At 41.6% G+C, this 23,716-nt stretch overlaps 1 protein-coding gene across 4 annotated transcripts in view; it reads left to right on the top strand.

Moving 5' to 3' along the window:
- TPX2 (TPX2 microtubule nucleation factor) overlaps positions 1-21,363 on the top strand; it is a 56,404-nt gene extending 35,041 nt beyond the window's left edge. For 2 of the 4 annotated variants that reach the window (XM_044918669.1, XM_044918668.1), the window contains 8 exons: positions 1,376-1,517; positions 2,170-2,386; positions 13,263-13,358; positions 14,380-14,556; positions 14,887-15,033; positions 17,733-17,844; positions 18,537-18,703; positions 20,469-21,363. In XM_044918669.1, coding sequence (XP_044774604.1) covers positions 1,376-1,517; positions 2,170-2,386; positions 13,263-13,358; positions 14,380-14,556; positions 14,887-15,033; positions 17,733-17,844; positions 18,537-18,703; positions 20,469-20,579 — 1,169 coding nt within the window. In that variant the 3' untranslated portion in view covers positions 20,580-21,363. Of the gene's footprint in view, positions 1-1,375; positions 1,518-2,169; positions 2,387-13,262; positions 13,359-14,379; positions 14,557-14,886; positions 15,034-17,732; positions 17,845-18,515; positions 18,704-20,468 lie in introns of all 4 variants that reach the window. The other 2 variants (XM_044918667.1, XM_044918670.1) reach the window with 2 other exon arrangements.
- The last annotated feature ends 2,353 nt before the right edge of the window (positions 21,364-23,716 follow it).

Raw genomic sequence — 23,716 nt, 5'->3', positions numbered from 1 at the left:
CGCTGAGCAGGGAGCCTGATGTGGGGCTCGATCCCAGGACCCTGGGACCATGACCTGAGCTGAAGGCAGACGCTTAACAACTGAGCCACCCAGGCTCCCCTTTTATGCCCATTTTTAAATTAGATTATTGGGGGTTTTTTGGTGTTGAATTGTATAAGTTCTTTATATATTTTGGATACTAACACTTTACTGGATATGTTGTTCACAAATATCTTCTCCCTTTCATAGGTTGTCTTTTAGTTTTGTTGTTTCCTTTGCTGTGCTGAATCTTTTTATTTTGATATAGTCCCAATAGTTTATATTTGCTTCTATTTCCTTGCCTCAGGAGACAGATCTAGAAAAATGTTGCTGTGGCCGATGTCAGAGAAATTGCTTACTGCCTGTGCTCTCTTCTAGGATTTTTATGATTTCAGATCTGACATTTAGATCCTTAATCCATTTTGAGTTTATTTTTGTGTATGGTGTATTTTCTGCAATTTTTATTTAAAACTTTATATAGTTATAAATAACGGTTGTATGTATACTTGAAGACTGTCTTATTTCTAAAATAAATAGATTTGGTTTTTTTTTTTTTTTTTGAAGATTTTATTTATTTATTTGACAGAGAGAGAGATAGCAAGAGCAGGAGTACAAGCAGGGGGAGTGGGAGAGGGAGAAGCAGGCTTCCGGCTGAGCAGGGAGCCCAATGCAGGGCTTGATCCCAGGACGCTGGGATCATGACCTGAGCCGAAGGCAGACACGCTTAATGGCTAAGCCACCCAGGTGCCCCTAGATTTGGTTTCTGTCTCCTGCTGTTATGTGTTCGGATTCATTCTCCATAATTATGAAAATTGACAAGGTTGCCCTGGTCAGGTGAATCAATGTTTTCCATGAATGGTAGTGAAGGTCTTAAGATTGATGCTTTGACATAGTTTTTTTTACTTTCTCTATTTGAGTTTCTGTGAGAGGTGTTCTTAGTGTTTTGATATAGATACTTTTAGAGAATTCACAAAATTGGGAGTTAATACTTGATCTTTAGAAAGGCCTTATTTTAAAGCTGGAATAAGCAACAATCTTATGTGTCAATAACAACCAAAATAGTTGGCATTATCAATAGAAAGGCAGCACATGCCTATGCAGTGATGACTCCATCAGACACAAGTGGATTTTAAGTTCAGAAAATGATAGTAGAGTTTACCCAAAGACAGCCTTTATCATACTCCTCAATAAAGAGTGACTGGCGAGAAGGGGCTGCATGTTTGTCAGGTTGGCTGACATGAGCTGAGTGTGGAGAGCAGCCACTCTGATTTGGCATCATGGGCTGCCTAGCCGAGTCAGCACCTACAGTAAACAGGGTCTCGGAGAGCTAGGTGAATGTCTTGGTCTTGCTTTATAGCTCTGTTACCCTCCAAATCTGCTGTGGTCAAGATATCCAGAGACCCACAGACTCCTGTGTTGCAAACCAAACAGCGCACAAGGCCTGTGACCTGCAAAAGTGCAGCGGATCAGGAGGCAGAGGAGCTCGAGAAATTGCAACAGTAAGTCCCATCGCAGTATTTGAGGAAGAGTTCCAAGTACCTGTTTTCTTTTCAGTTCTATAATGGGGATAGTTGCTGTTTTTCTTGCCATTGGAATTTATGACATTTGAGTTACAGGCTCTCTATAGTCTGTGCCCCTGCCTCAATGATTAAAAAATTAGAAGTGGGAATATGGAGATATCCTGGAGTATAAACTGGTAAAAAAATGAATGCAGAGGTTGGGGTGGGAGAACTTACTCAGGATTCTAATTAAGGAGTGTCCTCTGAACTTCGTTTAGGTAGATGCCACCCTTTATGGCTACCCAAGGGCTCATTACAGCTATTATTGGTGGAGGAACATAATGTGGTTAGCACTGGAGTTTGTCTCCTGTATTCTGCTTTCATTGCTTTTTGTACTTCTTTTGAGGAGGGGCAGCTTCCTCTGGGAAGAGAAACCCCAATCTTTAAAGTGGTGGGAATGTTAGAACTGGCTCCTTAATTCTTTGCTCTGGAGGTTGAGACAAAGACTATGGAGAGAGTTGAAATTTTGCTATGCTTGGGTAATCATAATAATTACTATTTTTCTGTTTTGGCTTACTTTGTTGTTTGTGTAGCTTTTATTTTATTAACAAAATTTTTTTTTGTGGTTGTCATTTAAACTCTCATCTTACAGATACAAATTCAAAGCACGGGAACTTGATCCCAGAATTCTTGAAGGTGGGCCCATCTTGCCCAAGAAACCACCTGTGAAGCCACCCACTCAGCCTATTGGCTTTGATTTGGAAATTGAGAAGAGAATCCAGGAGCGGGAGTCAAAGAAGAAATCAGAGGATGAACACTTTGAATTTCATTCCAGACCTTGCCCTACTAAAATCTTGGAAGATGTTGTGGTAAGAATGGTTGAGGCTCGGGCGCCTGGGTGACTCAGTCGTTAAGCGTCTGCCTTCGGCTCAGGTCATGATCCCGGAGTACCAGGATCGAGCCCCGCATCGGGCTCCCCGCTCTGTGGGAAGCCTGCTTCTCCTTTTCCCCCTCGCCCCCCCCGCTTGTGTTCCCTCTCTCGCTGTGTCTCTCTCTGTCAAATAAATAAATAAAATCTTTTAAAAAAAAAAAAAAAAAAAAAAAGAATGGTTGAGGCTCTACATGCTGGCGGAAACGTCCTGCTTGTGACCAAACATCCACCCGTTCACAAATGTTTGAGTAGATACTATGATCAGGGCATTGTATTAGGAGCTGTAGGTGATAAAGAGACACATCAGAAGTGGATTTTGGTCTCAGGAAAGTTAAAGTTGAGTAAGGGAGACAACATATGTGTAAATAATATAAAATTAGAAGTGTTCTAAGAGAGGTGACAGTTGAAAGTACTATAGGAACTCAAAGGAGATAATGATTTCTTCCAGACAGAAGGTTCAGGGAATGCTTCGTGGAGGAGGGAGCATATGACCCAAACCTTCATACCATCATCATCATCATCATCATCGTCTGTTATTACTGTCGTAATCACTGACACTTTCACTATGTGCCAGGCACGCTCTAAGCCCCTTCCATGTATTAACCCATTCATTTTGACCACAACGCCTTCAGGTGATTTACTGTAATTATCACTGGTTTCAGATGAGGCAGTTTGAGGTGCAGAGAGTTAGGTGGCATTCCTAGGGCACTCTGCTAGTGAATGGTGGAGCAAGGATAAGAATTCAGGCACTCTAGCTCCAGAGTTCCTGATCTTAACACTTCATTATATTGCCTCTCCATTATATGGTAGAATTTGGACTTGTAGAAATGCAGGTGGACTGGCAGAGCATTCCAGGCAGAAGTAACATAAAAGCCTGAAGGTGGGAAATACGGTGGGGGGTTACTGGAAAGTGGGTGGGGTCAGTTAAGCTAGAGAAAAGAAGTATATCAGGAGGAGCAAGAGGAAACTAGATCAGAGAAGTGGGTTGTGTGTTGGTGGGCTTATAGTCAGGAATTTAGAGAAAATGTACAATTAGGAAGAGATGCCACAGTCAAAGAATAAGTAATAGAGTTCATCTCCATAAGTGCAAAGATGGGTTTTAGATAATTTCTGTGCAGATGGGGAAATATTCTCCTCCTGCATTGGACTGACTTATGTCCAGGTACTAAGAATTTTCTTTTCCCATTTTCTTTCTTTTTGCTTGTCCTTTTGAGTCATCATGGTTTTAAGTGAAACTGTGCACCAATATATTACCTTGGACTGTGTACTTAGTTTTGTTTACTCTATTTTCTTAGCACTAAGTCAGAAGCAACCCAGAGTTATGTTTTCCAGGCTTTAGAAAAGCATCATAAAGCTTAGAAATAGTTCTTCCCCTGTTCCCACCCCTTACCTTCTTTCAACTGAGCTTTCTGCATGTGAGACCGCCTTCCTTTCTTTCTCTTTTTTTTAATAAAGATTTTATTTATTTATTTGACAGAGAGAGAGAGCAGGAACACAAGCAGGGGGGAGTGGAAGAGGGAGAAGCAGACTCCCTGCTGAGCAGGGAGCCCAAGTGGGGCTGGAGCCCAAGTGGGGCTCGATCCCAGGACTCCGGGATCATGACCTGAGCCAAAGGCAGACACTTAACGACTGAGCCACTCAGGCGCCCCCCTTTCTTTCTCTCCCTTCTTCCCTTCCTTCCTCCCTTCCTTCCTTCCTTCCTTCCTTCCTTCCCTCCCTCCCTCCCTCTCTTTCTGGCTTTCTTTCCTCTTTCTTTCTTCTTTAAGATTTTATTAATTTATTTGTCAGAGAGAGAGAGAGAGCACAAGGCAGGCAAGGGAGAAGCAGGCTCCCTGCTGAGCAAGGAGCCTGATGCAGGACTCAATCCCAGGATCCTGGGATCATGACCTGAGCTGAAGGCAGACACTTAACTGACTGAGCCACCCAGGCTCCCCTGACTTTATATATTCTTAAAATCAACTCATTTTTAAGGTAATTTTAAAGGGAACATTTAAATCACTATGTAAATGGAACACCAGTACTTTTTGCCATGAATAACAATAGTAATAGCTAATATATAAAGCTTATTTGCCAAGTTTTAGTCTAAGCACTTCAATTTATATAATAACTTATTTAATTCTCATAGTAACCCTATGAGGTAAACACTATAGGTCTTATTATCAATCTGTTTTACAGTTAGGAAATACAGAGATTAAATAACTTGCCTGAGATCATAAACTAACCAATGGCAGAGCTGGTAGTATGGTTTCAGGGTCTGTGCTTTTATATTAAAATAGAAGGTACCTTTTTATTTTTATTTATTTTTATTTTTTTATTTTTTGTGAGTAAAGCGATGGAAGTTTATTAAGTGAAGATACAGAAAAAGCTCTCAAGAGTGAGAGGGGTCCTGACAGGGTTGCCACAGGGTTGCCAATGAGGGCCTTTAGGGTTGGTTTTTTATAGAAAGCTAACCAGGGAACTTAAATCCTTTTGACATCTCTAGTGATAACACCTTCAATGGCTTACTTCCTTTTTAGGGGGTAATTATTCTTTGTTGGTCACAGGTGATTATCATAAAGACACCCACCACACACCCCTAGGGCAGGGTGGTCCTCCATCCCACCCCACACACCTAGAGCAGGGAGAATGTACCTTTTTAAATGGAAAGGTCTTAGGAAATATGTGACTATTAAGAAAAGCAGTCTGCATCCCACCTAACATCCCCTTCCATATTATCTGTCTTACCTGAACTTTATTTTTAGAAACGCTGATTTAGGAAATTGGGCTGGCAGTTTGTTTTACTTTGGACATGCTAGGGTGAAGTGGTATGTGTGGAAGGGTGCCTAGAGTTCAGTAGGAGTTAGTTAAGTGAGATCTTAAAGTAGCCTTGTACCAGGTTATGCCTTGTTGAGAATTCTGGATAAGCAGATCAGCAATGCACTAGGTAAGTAAGTAAGATGCAACTGAATTGACGTGGTGCTCCAGGGAAGTGTTTGCCAAATCCAGCAGGTTCTCAGAATCCTCTGGGGATCTTATTACATAAACAGATTCCTGGGCCCCACCCCTGGAGTTTTGATTTGTTATGTGTAGCATGGAAGAGAGAGAGCCTCAGTGAGAACTTAGTGTCTGACACACAGTAAGCAGTCATGTTGTTAATAGTAATAACTGTCATTTTGTCGCATGCTTACCTCATACCGAGTGTTCTATGTAGATTATCGTACTTATTTCTTGAAACAATTCTTAAGAGATAGGTTTTATTTTTAGCCCTATTTTTTGGATAAGGAAGAGACATTAGGAGGTGTCTAGTATGCAGAACCAGGATTTGAACCCATCATCTCCTCCAGCACTATTATTATTCTACCCCACAGTGCTGACTTACCATTGTTTATTTTAGCAAACCCAGTTTTTGAGTTTGACACTGGCTGTTTGTAGTTCTCCCTTCTAAAATTTCCAGTGATTTCACTTCAACTCTTGGTTTCTAGAGAAGCAAAGCATAGGAGACATTAGGTGTCTTCTCTCTCACCCTCTTCATTTTTTAGAAAGGGAGGCTTTGAAAGAGGAATGTGGTTGCTCATGGAACCATTTTTAAAAGTTGGTGGCAGAATCGAGATTAGGTCCTGTAACTTCTAGTTTGGGATTCTTCTAGCAGAACAGAGGAGCCTGCTTCCCAGAGCCCAAATGCAGCTTGTCTGTTTGCCACTGTTGTTCTTCATCCACGTCCCTCTGGTGCTGAAACTCTTTCCGCGTGTCCTTATGGTATTTCTTGTGCTCTTAAACTTGTGGTTGATGGGTGGCAAGGAGACAACAGGGCTAATGAGAGATGGGCTTGGGCAGCAGTGGGCCATGAGGCAGAGATGAAAAAAGGGCTCTTGGGGCAGAGATGGAGTGATGAAAACCTTGAGCTCAAGAGTGTGAAATGTGAACTTGGTGCCGACATCTAGTGGGGAGATGGGGCACCACAGAGGTGGATGTGGTGCTGGTGAGGCCAGTGAGTAATTTTAGCAGCGATATTTTAGGGATGACTTGGGGAGACCAGCAGGCTTTTTTTTTCCATACTCCCTGAGATAACATTTCCTCACAGTAATTTCCTAACTGCTCTTGTCCCAGGCCATTTGGGGGCATATCCTGCCATAGGGAGAAGTGCTCACCCCTAACACCCCCTCCTCCATCCTGGGCTGCTTTCCCTAAGTGCGCCATCTGCCCACCCACATTGCCCACTTCTAACCACATACCACTTCTCTAGAGCTATCTTTCCGGAGCTTCCCATTAGGAGCTTCCCCCCATTATCCTTTAGCTGCATATTCTGCTAGGTTTCTTCAGAGCACTTTTTGAAAATCAAGGAATACCTGATTTGTTACCTTTTCGTTGTCTCTTTTCCTCCACTAGAATGTGAGCTCCCTGAAAGCAGGGACTGTGTACATCTGTCTTAGTCACTTTTATATCCCCTGCACCTAATATCGCTGCAGAAGCACTCTGATATTGGGTAATTGAGTGAGTAACAGTACCAGCTGAAATGCACCGGCCTAGGCTGTGTTAGGTACTAGGAATTCAAAGATGGGGGAAAACACATCACTCCTCCTCAAAGTTTTCAGTTTGGTGGAGCAGATTGATATGTAAACAAATAAGGACAGTACTGTCAATCAGCATACATTCACCGAACTAATTACTACTTCTTGTAGGTCCTGTGGAGAATGCAAAGGAATGTAAACGGCGACATTCCTGCCCTCAAAGAGCTTACAACTAGGAAAACTTAAAATAGTAAAACAAGAAGCCTTCTGTTTTTAGAAAGCCAAAATTCATTTTTAAAATTTTTGTTTAATTTTTATTTTTAAAAAAATATTTATCTATTTATTTATCTATTTATTTATTTATTGAGAGAGAGAGAGACAGAGAGCGTATGACCGATGACCGGAGGGAGGGGTAGAGGGAGACAGAATCTCAAGCAGACTCTGTGCTGAGCATGGAGCACGACACGGGGCTCAATCTCACGACCCTCACTACCTGAGCTGAAATCAAAGAGTCTGGCACTTAACCAGGTGAGCCACCCACGTGTCCCCGCTTTTTTAAATTTCTGATTGAGCCCCCAGTTAGTGTTGATTGCAGTAGAGATGGGGTATGGGTGGGTAGTTGCTGCAGAGTTGATATTCATAAATCACCTTTTCCTCTCCCCCAATTAGTGAAGATTGAGCCCACTCCTAGATAGCTCTTTCGTGGCTTATTTATTAGAGATTTCCGTTGCTCTTTTATTTATTTTTTTTTCCAAAGATTTTATTTATTCATTTGACAGAGAGAGACAGCGAGAGAGGGAACACAGGCAGGGGGAGTGGGAGAGGGAGAAGCAGGCCTCCCATGGAGCTGGGAGCCTGATGCGGGGCTCCATCCCAGGAGCCTGGGATCATGACCTGAGCCGAAGGCAGATGCTTAACGACTGAGCCACCCAGGCGCCCCTCCGTTGCTCTTTTAAAATGCATATCTCTGCTGGGTGGATGTAGAGAGGGGAAGAAAGGAAAAGAGGGATTATTTTAGAATTAAATGAATCCTCGGGTATTTATTTCAATTACTTTATGAAAAGAAATGAGCTGGGTGGCTCAGTCAGTTAAGTGTCTGACTTTGGCTTAGGTCATGATCTCAGGGTCCTGGGACCAGGCTCCGCGTTGGGCTCCACACTCGGCAGGGAATCTGCTTCTCCTTCTCTCTTGCCCCTCCCCCCACTCGTTTTCTCTCCTCCCCCAATAAATAAAATCTTAAAAAAAAAAACAAAACCAGGGTGCCTGGGTGGCTCAGTCATTTAAGTGTCTGCTTTTGGCTCAGATCATGATGTCAGGGTCCTGGGATCGAGCCCCACGTCAGGCTCCCTGCTCAGTAGGGAGTCTGCTTCTCTCCCTCTGCTGCTCCCCCCTGCTTCTGCTCTCTTCTTCACGCTCTCTCTCTCAAATAAATAAATAAAATCTTTAAAAAAAAAACAAAACCCAAGGCCTAGAAGGCTCTCTAATGTGCCCCAAGTTATGCAGATTAGAATCAGAGCAGGGCTGGAACCAACCTCTGAGCCTTGCTTCATGTTCTTCCCACTCCCACATGCCCTGAGTGTGCTCGAGCAAGAGGCTGGTGGCCACCTGTAGAACAACAGGCTCTTGTTGTTTTATGGTAAGCATTATTTGAAAACCCATTTCATGGACTTTTGTCACTCTCATTACAATTTCTGCTATATGGGATTTCACTGTTCCTAGTGATCCTGGATTTCTTTCTTTCTTTTTTTTTTTTTTTTAAAGATTTTATTTATTCATTCGAGACACAGAGATACAGAGAGGGAGAGAGCACGAGCAGGGAGAGAGGCAGAGGGAGAAGCAGGCTCCCCGCTGAGCCAGGAGCCAATGTGGGGCTCAATCCCAGGAACTTGGGATCATGACCCGAGCTGAAGGCAGATGCTTAACCATCTGAGCCACCCAGGTGCCCCTGATCCTGGATTTCTTTAGAAAACAGCTTCCACAGCAGAATGAGCATTCTCTTTACAGTGGTCACCTTGGCAGGGTATAAATTCTTTTCAATGACTCATACTATACAAAGCATTTTGGAAAAGCCGCTTATCTTGGAGCCTGTGGCACAGTCTTAGATCTCTTCAGCAGGGGCAAATGTTCATATTTTAAAGATTAATTTGCTTTTAAGAGCTAATCTAAATCATTTGGAACTAAAACTAAGTAGTCCAAGATAATAGAGCTGGAAATAGTTTTGCTTAATTAAAAGTAAATATTGAGCCACTACCTTGCATTGCTTAAAAATTAGCTTTGAAGGCCACTCCAAGAAAGACTTTCCAAACATGTTTTAAGCAGTCACAGCATTGTTGGGATTAAGGAGAAGTCTCTCTCCCAGGGTATAAATTAGAGTCCAAGAGTCCAAGGTACAAATTGTTATTCATTTTTACTATATGTATTCAATGAACATTTACTGAATGCCTTATACTTGCCAAGGTCTTTGTTAGGTACTAGGGATTAGTGGAATAACAGTCCACACTCTTGAAGGCTAGCAGGAGTTGAACATCTAAATACACAAGTGCTGTCAAGTTTTTTATGTACTGTCATAGAACTATATACAGGGAAAGAGGGGTCATTTCATAGGTTCTGGGAGTGGAGAGATCAATTGAAAGCCTTTATAAAAGAAGAGATGCTTCAGTGGAGGCTTGAAAAAAGGCTTAGGTGCTTCCAAGCACCTGGGACATTTCAGAGAGAACACAAAGTTACTGAGAGAACCAGCGTTAACATTTTGGCAACTGCCAGTAGTTCATAGTGGTTGGAGGGTGAGCTGTAGGGAGGGGCAAGAGATAAGGCTGGAGAGTCAGGCAGGGCACCATATCATGAGGTACCTTATACTTCATGGCAAGGAATTTGTTATACTATTGTAGGTAGCCTAGGAGCCATTAAAGAACTTTAAGTCAGGAAGTTATGTGATCCGATGTGTCTTAGACAAGTAGTTCTGACTATATATAGAAGACGGATTGGAGGAATGAGATGAGAAGCTGAAAGACTATTACAGGGCTAGTGGAATGGTACAGGCAATCAGTGGTGTGGCCTTGTATGGTAGTGAAGAGGTGGAGAGGAAGCAGAAGAGAGGGCAGAGTGAGGCAACATACACATGTGAATGTAACAAATAAGGGTTTGATCTTACCATTTTATTTTATTTTATTTTATTTTTTCATCATGATAAGTGTACTCTTTAACCCCTATCCCCTATTTCTCCCATCCCCCCTCCCAAATACCCTCTCTTCCAGTAACCATCAGTTTGTTCTTTATAGTTAAGAGTCTCTTTCTTGGTTTCTCTCTCTCTTTTTTCCTTGGCTCATTTGTTTTTTAAATTATGCATGGGAGTGAAATCTTACGGTTTTTGTCTTTCTCTGACTGACTTGTTTTATTTAGTACTCTACTCTCTAGCTCCATCCATGTTGTTGTAAATGGCAAGATTTCATTCTTTTTGTAATGGCTAAATAATATGCCATTGGTATTGGGTGTGTGTATACACCAATACACATTGGTATGTGTATATACACGCACACACACACACACACCCCACAGCTTTTTTAGCCATTTATCTATCAGTGGATACTTGGACTGCTTCCATGGTTTGGCTGTTGTAAATAATGCTGCAGTTTTTATTTTTATATTTTTTAAATTGATCTGGTCATAACCCGTCATTCAAAAAAGCCCAAGAGATACCATTTTGTAGTTAGGATTAATTACCAGATTTGTGATAGAGTATAAATTCTATGAGAATCAGAGAGTGCTTATGGAACAACTTTCTAAAATGTCTTAGTCTTGAATGACGGGCACAGTATCATACATGTAACTGAGCCTGCAAGGATTTAAAATGTTGGCAGTGTTTTTGGAATCATGAAGGGAAAAATCTTCAGAGTAGTTGAATGTATGAGAATTATGGAATATAGAAAATTCATTGCTTCCCTTAATCTACTCTCAAAGAGGTATGAGAGTTAACAGCTGTTCTTCCCACATTTTCTTTTCTTTTAAAGATTTTATTTATTTATTTGACAGAGAGAGACACAGTGAGAGAGGGAACACAAGCAGGGAGAGCAGGAGAGGGAGAAGCAGGCTTCCTGCTGAGCAGGGAGCCCGATGCGGGGCTCGATCCCAGGACCCTGGGATCATGACCTGAGCCGAAGGCAGACGCTTAACGACTGAGCCACCCAGGCGCCCGCCACATTTTATTTTCTATGCTTAAGTTAATTATATATATTTTAAAAACAAAAAAATAATATTCTCTATTTCAGCAACTTGTCCTTCTCCCCTCAATATTATGAACACCATGTCAGTAATAAAGATTTATTTAATTCTTTTTCATCGCTGTATAATATTCTTTTCTACAGATGCACCACAATTTAAAAAAGGATTTAACTGATCCTTTCTTGATAAATAATTTAGTTATTTGCAATTTTTAATTCTTTTAAAAAAATTGAAATAATACCTAAAACCAAACACTAAACTAGAGATCAAATAGTAAAGGTGGAATATTGGGTGAGAGAGTATGACCATTTAAAAATTTAATAGGTAATTCCCACCCTCCTCCGTCAAATGAATAAATAAAATCTTTAAAAAAAAAAAAAAGGAGGGAGCACTTGGGTGTCTCAGTTGGTTAAGTGTCTGTCTTCAGCTCAGGTCGTGATCCCAGAGTCCTGGGATTGAGCCCCGCACCGGCTCCCTGCTCAGCAGAGAGCCTGCTTCTCCCTCTTTCTCTGCTGCTCCCCCTGCTGTGCGCACTCTCTCTCTCGCTCTCTCCATCAAATAAATAAAATCTTTAAAAAAAAAAATTAATAGGTAATTCCCAAAGGTTGTACCAATTTATGATCTATACTCTTACCCAACTATATGTGAGTGCCGATTTCTCTTTTGTACATGCCAACACTGGTATTAATCAGTCTTACAAATATTACTCAATCTTATAGGTGAAGAATAACCTGATTTAATTTATATTTTTAAAAATTATTGAGATCGAGTCTCTTGTGTATCTTTGTGAACTGCTTGTTCTTTCTTTGTCTATTTGTTTGGCAGAAGATAATTTAGCTCTTGTCCAGTACTTTTTCCCATTTGCCTTTTGAGGGTGATTTTTTTTTTTTTAAGATTTTATTTATTTATTTATTTTAAAGATTTTATTTATTTATTTGAGAGAGAGAGAATGAGAGACAGAGAGCACGAGAGGGAAGAGATCAGAGGGAGAAGTAGACCCCTTGCTAAGCAGGGAGCCCGATGCGGGACTCGATCCCGGGACTCCAGGATCATGACCTGAGCCAAAGGCAGTCGCTTAACCAACTGAGCCACCCAGGTGCCCCTTTAAGATTTTATTTTTAAGTAATCTCTACACCCAACATGGGGCTCAGACTGGCAACCGTGAGATCAGGAGTCACATGCTCCACCGACTGAGCCAGCCAGGCACCCTGAGGGTGATGTTTTTGAACCTAAGTTTTCATTATAGAGTTGTATGAGGAATAAGTTGAAGAAAATGGACAGTTATCTATTCTGATCCTAGATACATTTGGAGGTCTTTTTATTTTTATTTTTGAGTGATTAGAGTATAGAAAGGAAGAGAAACAATAAAATATTGGCATTAGTTTGTTTTCTGTTGTGGTGAGTGTTTTTCATAAGCACCAAAAAAGATTGTGATGAATCCTATTTTTACTGAATATAATACTCCAGCCATCCCCCTGTTATTTGCTGCTCTTCTGTATGATAATCCACCTTTGGACTGCTACTGTGTTTCAGTATGCTGGGTAAACAGCAATATACTAAAGCCTTTTTTTTATTCCTGGTATGTGAACTCCCCTTTAAGAGAGGGATTTGATCTTTTTTTTTTTTTTTTTAGGTTTTTATTTATTTATTTGACAGAGAGCACAAGCGGGGGGGGGCGGCAGGCAGAGGGAGAGGGAGAAGCAGACTCCCCACTGAGCAGAAAACCCAACCCAGGGGCGCCTGGGTGGCTCAGTTGGTTAAGCGACTGCCTTCGGCTCAGGTCATGATCCTGGAGTCCCGGGATCGAGTCCCGCATCGGGCTCCCTGCTCGGCAGGGAGTCTGCTTCTCCCTCTGGCCCTCCCCCCTCTCATGTGCTCTCTCTCATTCTCTCTGTCTCAAATAAATAAATAAAATCTTTAAAAAAAAAAAAAAAAGAAAAGAAAACCCAACCCAGGACTCAATCCCAGGATCCTGGGATCATGCCCTGAGCTGAAGACAGACGCTTAACCGACTGAGCCACCCTGCCTCCTTGAGAGGGATTTGATCTTACCACACAGCCTAGTAGAGATTGTTCTGGGATGTCTAATTGAATTGCTTACTCCTTGCAGGGTGTTCCTGAAAAGAAAGTACTTCCAATCACTGTCCCCAAGTCACCAGCCTTTGCACTGAAGAACAGAATTCGAATGCCCACCAAAGAAGATGAGGTGATTCCCTGGGATAGAGGGAGTTTTCTTCCTTCTACTTTATCAATTTAACATTCCTCTTTCTTAAGCTTAATGGAATTCAAAGGCAGTCACTCTTATCTGGAGTTGTCTTTAACAGTGGGTATGAACATTTGATCATCTTTTTTGCTCCCCCAAGAGCAAAGTAATTGGTAAGGGTATGAATCTTCTGGCTTTCAGTAGTGACTGGTTATGCAACTTATTGGATGCCTGTCTATTTCTATAGCATTGAAAATCAGCCTGTCATAACTTGAATAAAGTCGACAAGCCCTGTATTTTATTTTGCCTAAGCTATTGTCACCATTCGGTGAGGGACTTTTAAAATTCACACTGAGCAGTTATGTCCTCCCTGTCTGATCTCCACTAACCCAAGGGTTGCTAAGGTTACTGTGTAGTGATGGTTCATGAAATTGGAATACATAAACTGTCATTGATCAGGCTAGTATCTTGTTACATCTCCCATTTTATCTATAAATATCCAGAGTTAGGGTAATTTTATAGCAGATCTCAAGCATAAACCTTTTTATAGGTTCATTTGAAACTAAAATACACCATAATCTTATGTTACCAGCTTGAACCCAAACAACTTACTAGGTCCTATTCTGGGTTTGGCAACCATTAACTCTCAGTCACATGTTTTAGTGGAGTCTGGAGGCTGGGTCAAAGAAGAGGCCAAGGTATATGCTTACTTAGTACCTTTCCTCTGTTCTTCACTTTGTTCACACTGTTTGATCTCATTTCATTTTTACAACCTTCCTGTGAAAAACTTTAGATCCTTTAAGAGTAATTGTGTTAGTCCTTTATCAAATGCTTTCACACTGGTCTCACCCCTATGAAGTGGTAGGTGACTTAGGTATTATCCCTCTTTGATAGAAAAGGAAGCAAAGACACCTAGGAGGTTGAGTAACTTGCCTTAATTAATTTCTTTCAAATACTGTCTTCTGACACCACATTCTGTGGAGGTGAGAGAGAGCTTGTGTCTAAACTACAGTTTTTCCCTTAGGAAGAGGAGGAGCCGGTAGTGATAAGAGCTCAACCTGTGCCACATTATGGGGTGCCTTTTAAGCCCCAAATCCCGGAGGCAAGAACTGTGGAAATATGCCCTTTCTCTTTTGATTCTCGAGACAAAGAACGTCAGTTACAGAAGGAAAAGAAAATAAAAGAACTGCAGAAAGGGGAGGTAGGTGTTTCCATTTCTGCAAGTAGCATAATACTTCCTTTGATCCCTCTAAGAATGTTATGAAGTATAAATAGGGCAAGTTTTTAATAACCCTACTGGCGCAAGGAGATTAAGTGACTTTCCTATGATCGTGTTGCCAGTTATTGGCAATATTGGGAGGATAACCTAGATTTCCTTTTGAGCCCCTTACTCTTTCTGCTATACATACCATGCTGCTTTGAAAACTGGCCTTTCCTATATTTCAGATTCATCCAGATACTCTGGAGCAGCTCTTGCTTTCTAGCTAGAGAGACCTTAGGATCTTAAATCTTATGTTTTCTTTTCTGTTAGGTGCCCAAGTTTAAGGCACTTCCTTTGCCTCATTTTGACACCATTAACCTGCCAGAGAAGAAGGTGAAGAACACAACTCAGATTGAGCCTTTCTGCTTGGAGACTGACAGAAGAGGTGCTCTGAAGGCACAGACTTGGAAGCACCAGGTGGGGGATGGGAGAGCAGCTAAAATGTTCATTGCTTCATTGTTGGTTTGTTAGAAGAGGTAGACCCACTACACTAAAATTCATCTGAGAACTAAAATACTGGATTATTTCAGGGACTCTCACTCTAAATCAGGGATCAGCAGACTTTCTATAAAAGACCAAATAGTGGGACGCCTGGGTGGCTCAGTTAAGTGTCCAACTCTTTGATTTCGGCTCAGGTCATGATCTCAGGGTCCTGGGATCGAGCCCCACATCAGGCTCCCTGCTGAGCCGGGAGTCTGCTTGTCTTACTCTCCCATTGCCCCTCCCCCTGCTCATGTGCGCTCTCTCTCTCTCTCTCATAAATAAATCTTTAAAAAAATAATAAAAAATAAAAGACCAGATAGTAAATATTTTAGATTTTGTAGGTTACATATGGTCTCTGTCACATATTCTGTGTGTGTGTGTGTGTGTGTGTGTGTGTGTGTGTAGGTTTCAACCCTTTGAAAATGTGAAAACTAGACTTACCTCAAGGACTGTACAAAAAGGGATTGCAAGTTGGATTTAGCCTGCAGGCTGAAATTTGCTGACCTCTGCTCCAAGTGATCATCTGGGGAATGTGAGAACCAACAGGCTCTTTTTGCATCAGGAGTTTAAGATCTCATCTATTCCATCTGTTAGATTTGTTCCTTACATGTTCACTCCTTTCTGTTGGTACTTTGATAAGAAACAGTATGGTGAGAATAGATCCTCAGTATGGTATGCCGTCTTCTCAACATAGTGTGCTCTTTGTAGATGACAAGTGATTAAAAACAGTTAATTGGTTGTTGGCTGGTATAATTGGGATCTAATTCTGCCCTATTTGGAAAAAAATTCCCCTGAATCCCTAAGTTTGTCAATGTTTTTATATCATCACTTATCTGGACTCTGTCCAAAAGGAGCTCTGGGCTAATCTTTCTAGGAAGTCAAGAGATGCGATTGCTTACATGACTGCACATAGGTCCTTTGGTGGTGGTGTTCCCTAGGAAAACTGTTGTTTTGGAAGTAGTAATGAATCTCTCTTTCCAGGACCATGACACAAAATGTCTGTGTGGGGTATTTCCTATAATAAAATTTTTTTTTGTAAGTTTTTCAAACATACACAAAAGTAGAGAGGCTAGTATAATGATCTTCCATGAACCTGTCACTTGGTTCTATAATGATCAAAACATGGAAAATCTTACTTCATCTGCATTTCTTTTTTTTTTTTTTGAAGATTTTACTTATCTGAGACAGAGAGAGAGCATGAGCAGGGGGAGAGGCAGAGGCAGAGGGAGAGGGAGAAGCAGATTCCCCGTTGAGCCAGGAGCCCAACGTGGGGCTTGATCCCAGGACCCTGGGATCATGACTTGAGCCAAAGGCAGACACCCATTCGTGTCTGAGCCACCCAGGCACCCCTTCATCTGCATTTCTACCTACTTAACCTCTATACTAGATATTTCTACCAACAAAGGACTACTTTGAAGCAAATTCTAGGTATCACGTCATTTCATCCAAAAACAGCAAGTAAAGATATATATGTATCTTTATATCTTCAGTATGTATCTTTAAAAATATAAGTATTAAAAAAAAACCCATAATACTATCACACATAAAAAGATTAATAGTAATCCCTTAATAGCGACAAATAGTGTTCTTATATCCCCAAATCTCATTATGTATTTATTTATTTATTTTTAAAGATTTTATTTATTTGACACAGAGAGAGCACAAGCAGAGGGAGTGGCAGGCAGAGGGGGAGGGAGAAGCAGGCTCCCTGCTGAGCAAGGAGCTCAATGCAGGGCTCGATCCCAGGACCCTGGGATCATGACCTGAGCCGAAGGCAGTTAGTTGCGTAACGACTGAGCCACCCAGGTGCCCCTCATAATTTTTTTAGACAGTCGAATTGTTCAAATCAGGATCCAAATAAGGCCCACATATTGCATTTGTTTGATCAATCTCTAAATCCCTTTTTCTCTGTAGGCTCCTCTAGTTACATATTACTTGTGGAATAAACTGGCTTGTTTGTCCTATAAATTTTCCACAATCCCAATTTTGGTCATGGTATTCCCGTGGTGTTATTTAATATGTTCCTGTACCTTCTGTATTTCCTATAAATGAGTAGTTAAATCTAGAGGCTTGATTAAATTCTGGTTAGATTTGGGGCACCTGAGTGGCTCAGTTGGTTAAGCATTTGCCTTTAGCTCAGGTCTTGATCTCAGGGTCCTGGGATTGAGCCCCGCATCGGGCTCGCTGCTCAGTAGGGAGTCTGCTTCTCCCTCTCCTTCTGCCTCTCCCCTACTCCCCTCCCCATCCCACTCATGCTCTCTCTCTCTCTCTCTCAAATAAATAAGTAAAATCTTAAAAAAAAATTCTGGCTAGATTCTTTTGGGGGTTGGAAGAGAGAATACTTTATAGATTATCCCATCCAAGGGTATATAATGTCCACACGTTTATTTTTGTGATGTTCAGTTAGGCCTTAAAAAAGTACCTTAAAGATATTCTCTACTTCTTAGTGGATTCAGAGGTTGTTATGTTAGTCTGATCTACTTAGTGTAAAGGGGGTTTTAACTGGGGTTTAGATGAAGTCATCTCCTGCCTTTATTGATGAAGCCATTTAGAAACATTAATTCTCGAGCCACTGAGGCAGCAGTTATGGAGGGTTGTGCTGTTGCTTATCTAACAGGCTTTCTTTCTAATAGCTGGAGGAAGAACTGAAGCAGCAGAGAGAAGCAGCTTGTTTCAAGGCTCGTCCAAACACAGTCATCTCCCAGGAGCCCTTTGTTCCCAAGAAAGAGAAGAAATCCGTTGCTGGTAGTATTATGTACTCTTGGGGGATCAGGGCAGAATTGTCAGACTTCCCAGGGGGGATGCTGGGACTCAGTTATGTCAGTATTAGCTGTGTCAACCAGAAGCATTTTCCTTTAGAGGATCTAGTTGTTCTCTTCTTAGACCGGGTTTTTGGTTTGTTGAATTGCACACCTGTGTTGAGTTTGCAGCATATGTTGGGGCCAGATTCACAGAACAAGAGCCTGGGCAAAAGTCGCTGACATTTCAACAGCAGTTATGGGCTTTACTTTACAAAGAGTAGTAAGTGAGGGAGGAAGAACCAGGACTTCTTTCTGGAGTTCACCATGAAGCAAGCCTTAGGTATAAAATGTTTGATTCCTTAAGCTCTGGGTAAGTGTCAGAAAATTGGATTCTCCTCCTACATCTGTCTCAGAATCACTATGTAGTTTTGAGCAAGCTATTTCATCTGTGTGGGTCTTGATTTTCTCCTAATTAGATGGTTTCCAGGAGCCCTTCCAACTGTTAAAATTCTAGGACTTTTTGTATGTGGTATGCTCTACCTTTCTGCTAACAGGGTTTCCCTAGAGTTTAGCCTTTCTGTTGCCATGCATGTCTGTGCCACTTGCTGCATCCAGGGGGCTAGGTTTATGTAGGTCCTGCTTATGCACCAATATTCTCTCTGTTTCTGTACTCAGAGGGCCTCTCTGGTTCTCTAGTTCAGGAACCTTTTCAGCTGGCCACCGAGAAGAGAGCCAAGGAGCGGCAGGAGCTGGAGAAGAGAATGGCTGAGGTAGAAGCTCAGAAAGTCCAGCAGTTGGAGGAGGCCAGGCACCAGGAGGAAGAGCAACAGAGGGAGGAGCTGGCCAGGCTACGGAAAGAACTGGTAACTGGGCAGCATGAGCACTCATTAACCCACGGTTGTCTTTATTTTGTTTTATCTCTACTTTGCCTTGTTCCAGAAAGGATCTAAGGTGGCCTACCAGGACATATCAAAGATGAATGAAGGTGGAAAATCACACAAACCAAGAATAGTGACGAAGTTGTGATGTGAACAATGTTAAAGATGTGCACATTGTGATCCATGCGTCTGCTAAGTTTGAGCCATAATTTTAGCTCTTTTTAGGAACCAACCTGTTGGTTACAAAACTAACAGTGTTCATGAGATACAAACAAGCTAGTTGTTAAAAAAAAAAACAAAAAAAAAAAACATTTAGTCTTGATACTGAATTCAGATAGAATTTCTTCCAGGGGTCTTCATAAGGAGGGTATCATGTGGTATAACATGCACAGTGATGCATTGCTAGGATTTGTTTATTTATCTAACTTATTTTTATTATTTTCTTTAGACTTAAGAAAACCAATGTGGTTTTACAATTAGACAAGAATACATAGGTAGGGAAGGACATGGGAATTATGTGGCAACTGTATTTTCGTTTTCCTCTTAATAATTGACTCAAATTCCTTGGGGTTATAGCACATATTGGTCCATGTGACCCTCAGTGCTAACACTAGCATAATGATTTAGATATTAAGTTATCCAGAAAGAAAGCTTAATTCACATTAAGGACTTTTTCACTCAGAGGGCAGCAAGCTGCATTAATGAGCAAAGAGACAGTTTCAGATGGAACTTCATGTGATTGATAAAAGGATGATTATATAAATACATAAGTTTTTGCGGTTTTGTCTAAAAAGTCTAGGCCAGCTGTTGGTACAGGTGTTGGCAGTAATGACTGTGGCCTCAAGAAGGCTCTAGGGACAAACTATTAAAGGGACTAGCTTCTTGGCAAAATCCAAGCTGCCATTTGCTGATTGGATGAAAAAATGATACAGTCCCCACTCTAGATATGCTCACAAAACCAGCCTTTTTTCCAGCCTGAAGTTCTTTGATTTTTCTTCAACACTTGGTACTGCCTCTTGTGTTTGTCCCCATCATAGAGGTGTTACTCAGAGTGATTCTCAGTATAGGCTGATGTCAGCATTCTAAAGCACAGTTCAGTCAATGCTACTTAGCTCTCGACTAACCTGACTTAATTCAGGATTGTTTTAGACTACCCAGAAGGAAGGATGGCCTTCTCCCAGAAATTCTTCCTGGTTATCATTTTTGTTTGTTTGTCCATGGTTTTGGTGAATATTAAGACTCGATAAGCTTAAGATTGTACTCTGGGAGATTTTTTTTTAACATATAGTATGTTACTAGTTTCAGAGGTAGAGTTCAGTGATTCATCTGCCTTATATAACACCCAGTGCTCATTATATCATGTGCCCTCCTTAATGTCCATCACCCAGTTATCCCAGCCCCCCACCCCCCACTCTGACAGATTCTTAACATGTATCTCTTTTCTGCTGCAGTTGTGTACAACCCTGTTAAACCTAGTGATAAACAATCAAGCTGGAGTTAGGCTTGATGTTCTTTAGTGCAAGCTGAGGGACCCCCAAGACCTGAATAGAAACCTACGTGGGCTCCAAAGCTCACATGCTTTTCCATTATGCTGTGTTGTGTGTGTCCCCCCCCCCACCCCACCTTTGGATAGTGACTTGGATCTCTAAGACTATACAAACATTTTCTCAAGAAGAAAAAAAATAAAACAACTATACGCAGAGTTCTCTAACATCCTGATCAGTGGTAACTATCTTTCCTTATTCTGTAGGTGCACAAGGCAAATCCAATACGCAAGTACCAGGGTGTGGAAGTAAAGTCAAGTGACCAGCCTCTGACTGTGCCTGTTTCTCCCAAGTTCTCCACTCGATTCCACTGCTAACCTCAGCCGGTGAGCTTCAGCCACCACCTGGGAACAGGAGCTGCTCTTTTCATCAAACCAGAAGCCTTCTTTCTTTGTTACCAGGGCATGGAGAGAACCCATTTCTCTAGACTTTTACCTGCCCATGCCCAACAGAGCGTACCTGACAAGTATGGACTCCGATTTTGTTGAGAATTGTTTTCCTACATTATTGAGGCTAATAATGAGACTCAACTGATGCACGTCTCGCTGACTCCATGTAGTTATTTCCTTTGAACCATCAGTCGACCTTTAATATGAGTCTTAACTCTGACTAGAGTTTAAAGTCTCTGTATCAGCACAGTATACTTTCTATTGCTTCTTTACCCCCTCCCCCTTTTTTTCCTATTTTAATCAGAAAATAAAGATAGTTAAATACTAAGATAGGATTTAAGTCATGGCTTACCTGAGGAACAGTCAGTATATTAGATTCTTTCCTCATCTCTGCACAAAATGAATTTAGAGTTAAGGAGCCTGTCTCTACAAGAGTGGAAGCCTCATTAACTGCACAACCATGAGGAAGACGGTGGACCGACAGGGAGCCTCATAGCAGCCATCGGCAAGCTTTGGGGCAGAGCTGCTGTTAAGGCACATTCTTCCCTTGTCAATGCTGATAACAACAGGGAATGCTGTGCAGTACACATTTTAAGTCCTCTGATAGACTGGAGTGGAATAAATATGTTTGTCTTCCCCTCCCTGATTTTGTTACTTCATGTTTTTAACTCTGTCAAGCCCCTTTGGAGGTCACATCTTATTGGAGAAATGGGTACTTTGAGAAGAGGAACTTTTTAAAGCACAGGCTCTGTCCTTAGAGGAAAGTGCTTTATAACGTTTTTCTGTCCTTCCATATTTTGTTAACTCCCTTCCAGGAACCACTCTGGAAGGGAGTGTGTTATGCCTTCACACAGACCTGTGTCTTCTTTGCTAAATGTGCTTTCTCTCATCTGGTAAACTTCCTTATAAGACTAAAGTAAAATCTTTTTCATAAATCCTTCCTTGACCACCTGACCTCTGCAGGGAGGGATGATCACTTCCTTCTGTGTGCCTCCCAAATGTTTCTTGTATATGTCTCTAGTAGAGTAGTTATACTGCTGAATTACTTGTATTTGTTCACCAACTGGTACAGACCCAGATACCTAAAATTTTCTTAGTCCTCGAAAATAAAAATTATCTTAGTCATCTCTGTATTTTTTGTAGCTGGCACAGAATTTGCTAGATCCATGTTAAATAGTGTATTTTCTTTTAGACTTGGCATTATTTACGAACTCTACTCTTTATTAGTCCTCTACTCCTGTGCTAAAGGATATAAAAGCATCCATATTCTGCCCAGGCCAGTCCTAGGCACCACAGAAGATAGTAAACCTATTTTATATTCCTTTTGTTTATTCATTCAATGAGCATTATGAACAGGCTGCTGTAGATTCAGTGATGGATGACAAAACAAGACATGATTTGCAGATCCCTGAGCCTCTTGAAGACCCACTGACTGATGCAAGATACAGTTCCTTTATTCATTTCCTAGAAGTCTAGTATACAGGTCCATACCTACCTTATGTAATTCATTTTTTTTTTTTAAAGATTTTATTTATTTATATGACAGAGAGAGACAGCGAGAACAGGAACACAAGCAGGGGGAGTGGGAGAGGGAGAAGGAGGCTTCCCGCTGAGCAGGGAGCCGGATGCGGGGCTCTATCCCAGGACCCTGGGATCATGACCTGAGCTGAAGGCAGACGCGTAACGACTGAGCCACCCAGGCGCCCTTATGTAATTCATTTAACAACTGTTTACTTGGTGCTAAGTGTATATACCTTGGGACCACTTAGTCTCTGGGAATACAGCAATGAACAGAAAGAGAAGAACTTGCCTTCATGGAGCTTACCTTTTAGGAGGGAAGACAGACCATAAGCAAGTAACTGTCCTCTCTTCTGTCATGTGGTAAATGTTTCTCTGACTGCTGTGTGGAGAATAGACTGGAATGGGATGGAAGGCATGTAGGTGAGAGCTAATAGGAGCTTGGCTGGGGTAGCAGCAGTGGAGGTGGTGAGAAATGGCTGGGTTCTGAGTGTATCTTGAAGTTGTAACTGGCAGGAGTTGCTGACATATTGGACGTGGTGTGCGAGAAAGAGGGTTGAGATGGGTATGCAGGTATTGGTCCTGTGAGAAATCCAGTTCTACCTCAGTGCTATCTCTTGGATTCCTGGAGGGTTTTCATTATTTCTAGTTACCTCTTGCTTGGGTTTTTCTCCTATTCATCTCTTGAGCCCCTCTGTGTCTGTCCTCTGTAGCTTTACCCCCTCTCGTATCAGCAGTTTTCTGACAGTTTACTGTCATTCGTGTATTGCCATCTGGCATCAGGTGTTTTACATATGTTGCCCATTTTTTGGTTTTGGTCGTTTCAGGTAGGAGAATAAATCCAGCCCTCAAAATGAGGGTCCTGGAAAAAGTATTAGAATTATGGACCTAGTGGATCCTTCTGGATTACCCTCTCCAGACAGGCCCATTTTGGGGTGGTAATGTGTGACAGTCTTGGAGAGGTAACAGAATGGGATTACATTACTTCAGAACAAAGAGCTTAAAATTGAGATACAGACATCCATTGCCTCCTGCTTCCTAGAATTCCTCAGTTTCCCAGCAGTTGGCTGTCTCTCCTCAGCTCAGTCTGTTTAGTACTGAATTCTCTTACAGGACCTCCTCACATGACCCTCATTTCTAATATAGTCTCCCATTTCCTCCGAAGCTCAAAATTTCCAGTTTTATCTCATGGAGGAAGTCAGGTTCTTTATCCCTTCAGGGCATATTCTAGCGGGAGCTTCTCTTTCAACACTCAGAGGTTGCTCCGAAATTTTCCTAAGCAAGAACCTGTCCTACCTAAAAAGATAGGAATTTACTGAATTTTACTGAGAAATCTGTCTGTCACACTTCGCTTGGCAATTTTGCAAAGCTCTTAGCTCATGCGCACATGCAGATGGTTAGAATTCCCACAATTTCTGGGAAGGACTCTTTGTTTTCAGTGTTGTTTTGGCTTGGTCATGGTTTCCCATTGCTAATAGTCTTGTGCTCATTAACATACTTGTAAGATTACTGTTCTCTTACTGTGGTTGGTCGTTTCGTCCTTGTGT

Source organism: Neomonachus schauinslandi, chromosome 10 (genome assembly GCF_002201575.2).
Source record: "Neomonachus schauinslandi chromosome 10, ASM220157v2, whole genome shotgun sequence".
In the NCBI taxonomy this organism is placed as follows: domain Eukaryota; kingdom Metazoa; phylum Chordata; class Mammalia; order Carnivora; family Phocidae; genus Neomonachus; species Neomonachus schauinslandi.
Note: the sequence above shows the minus strand (reverse complement) of the source record. Positions and strands in the feature narration are given on the sequence as shown.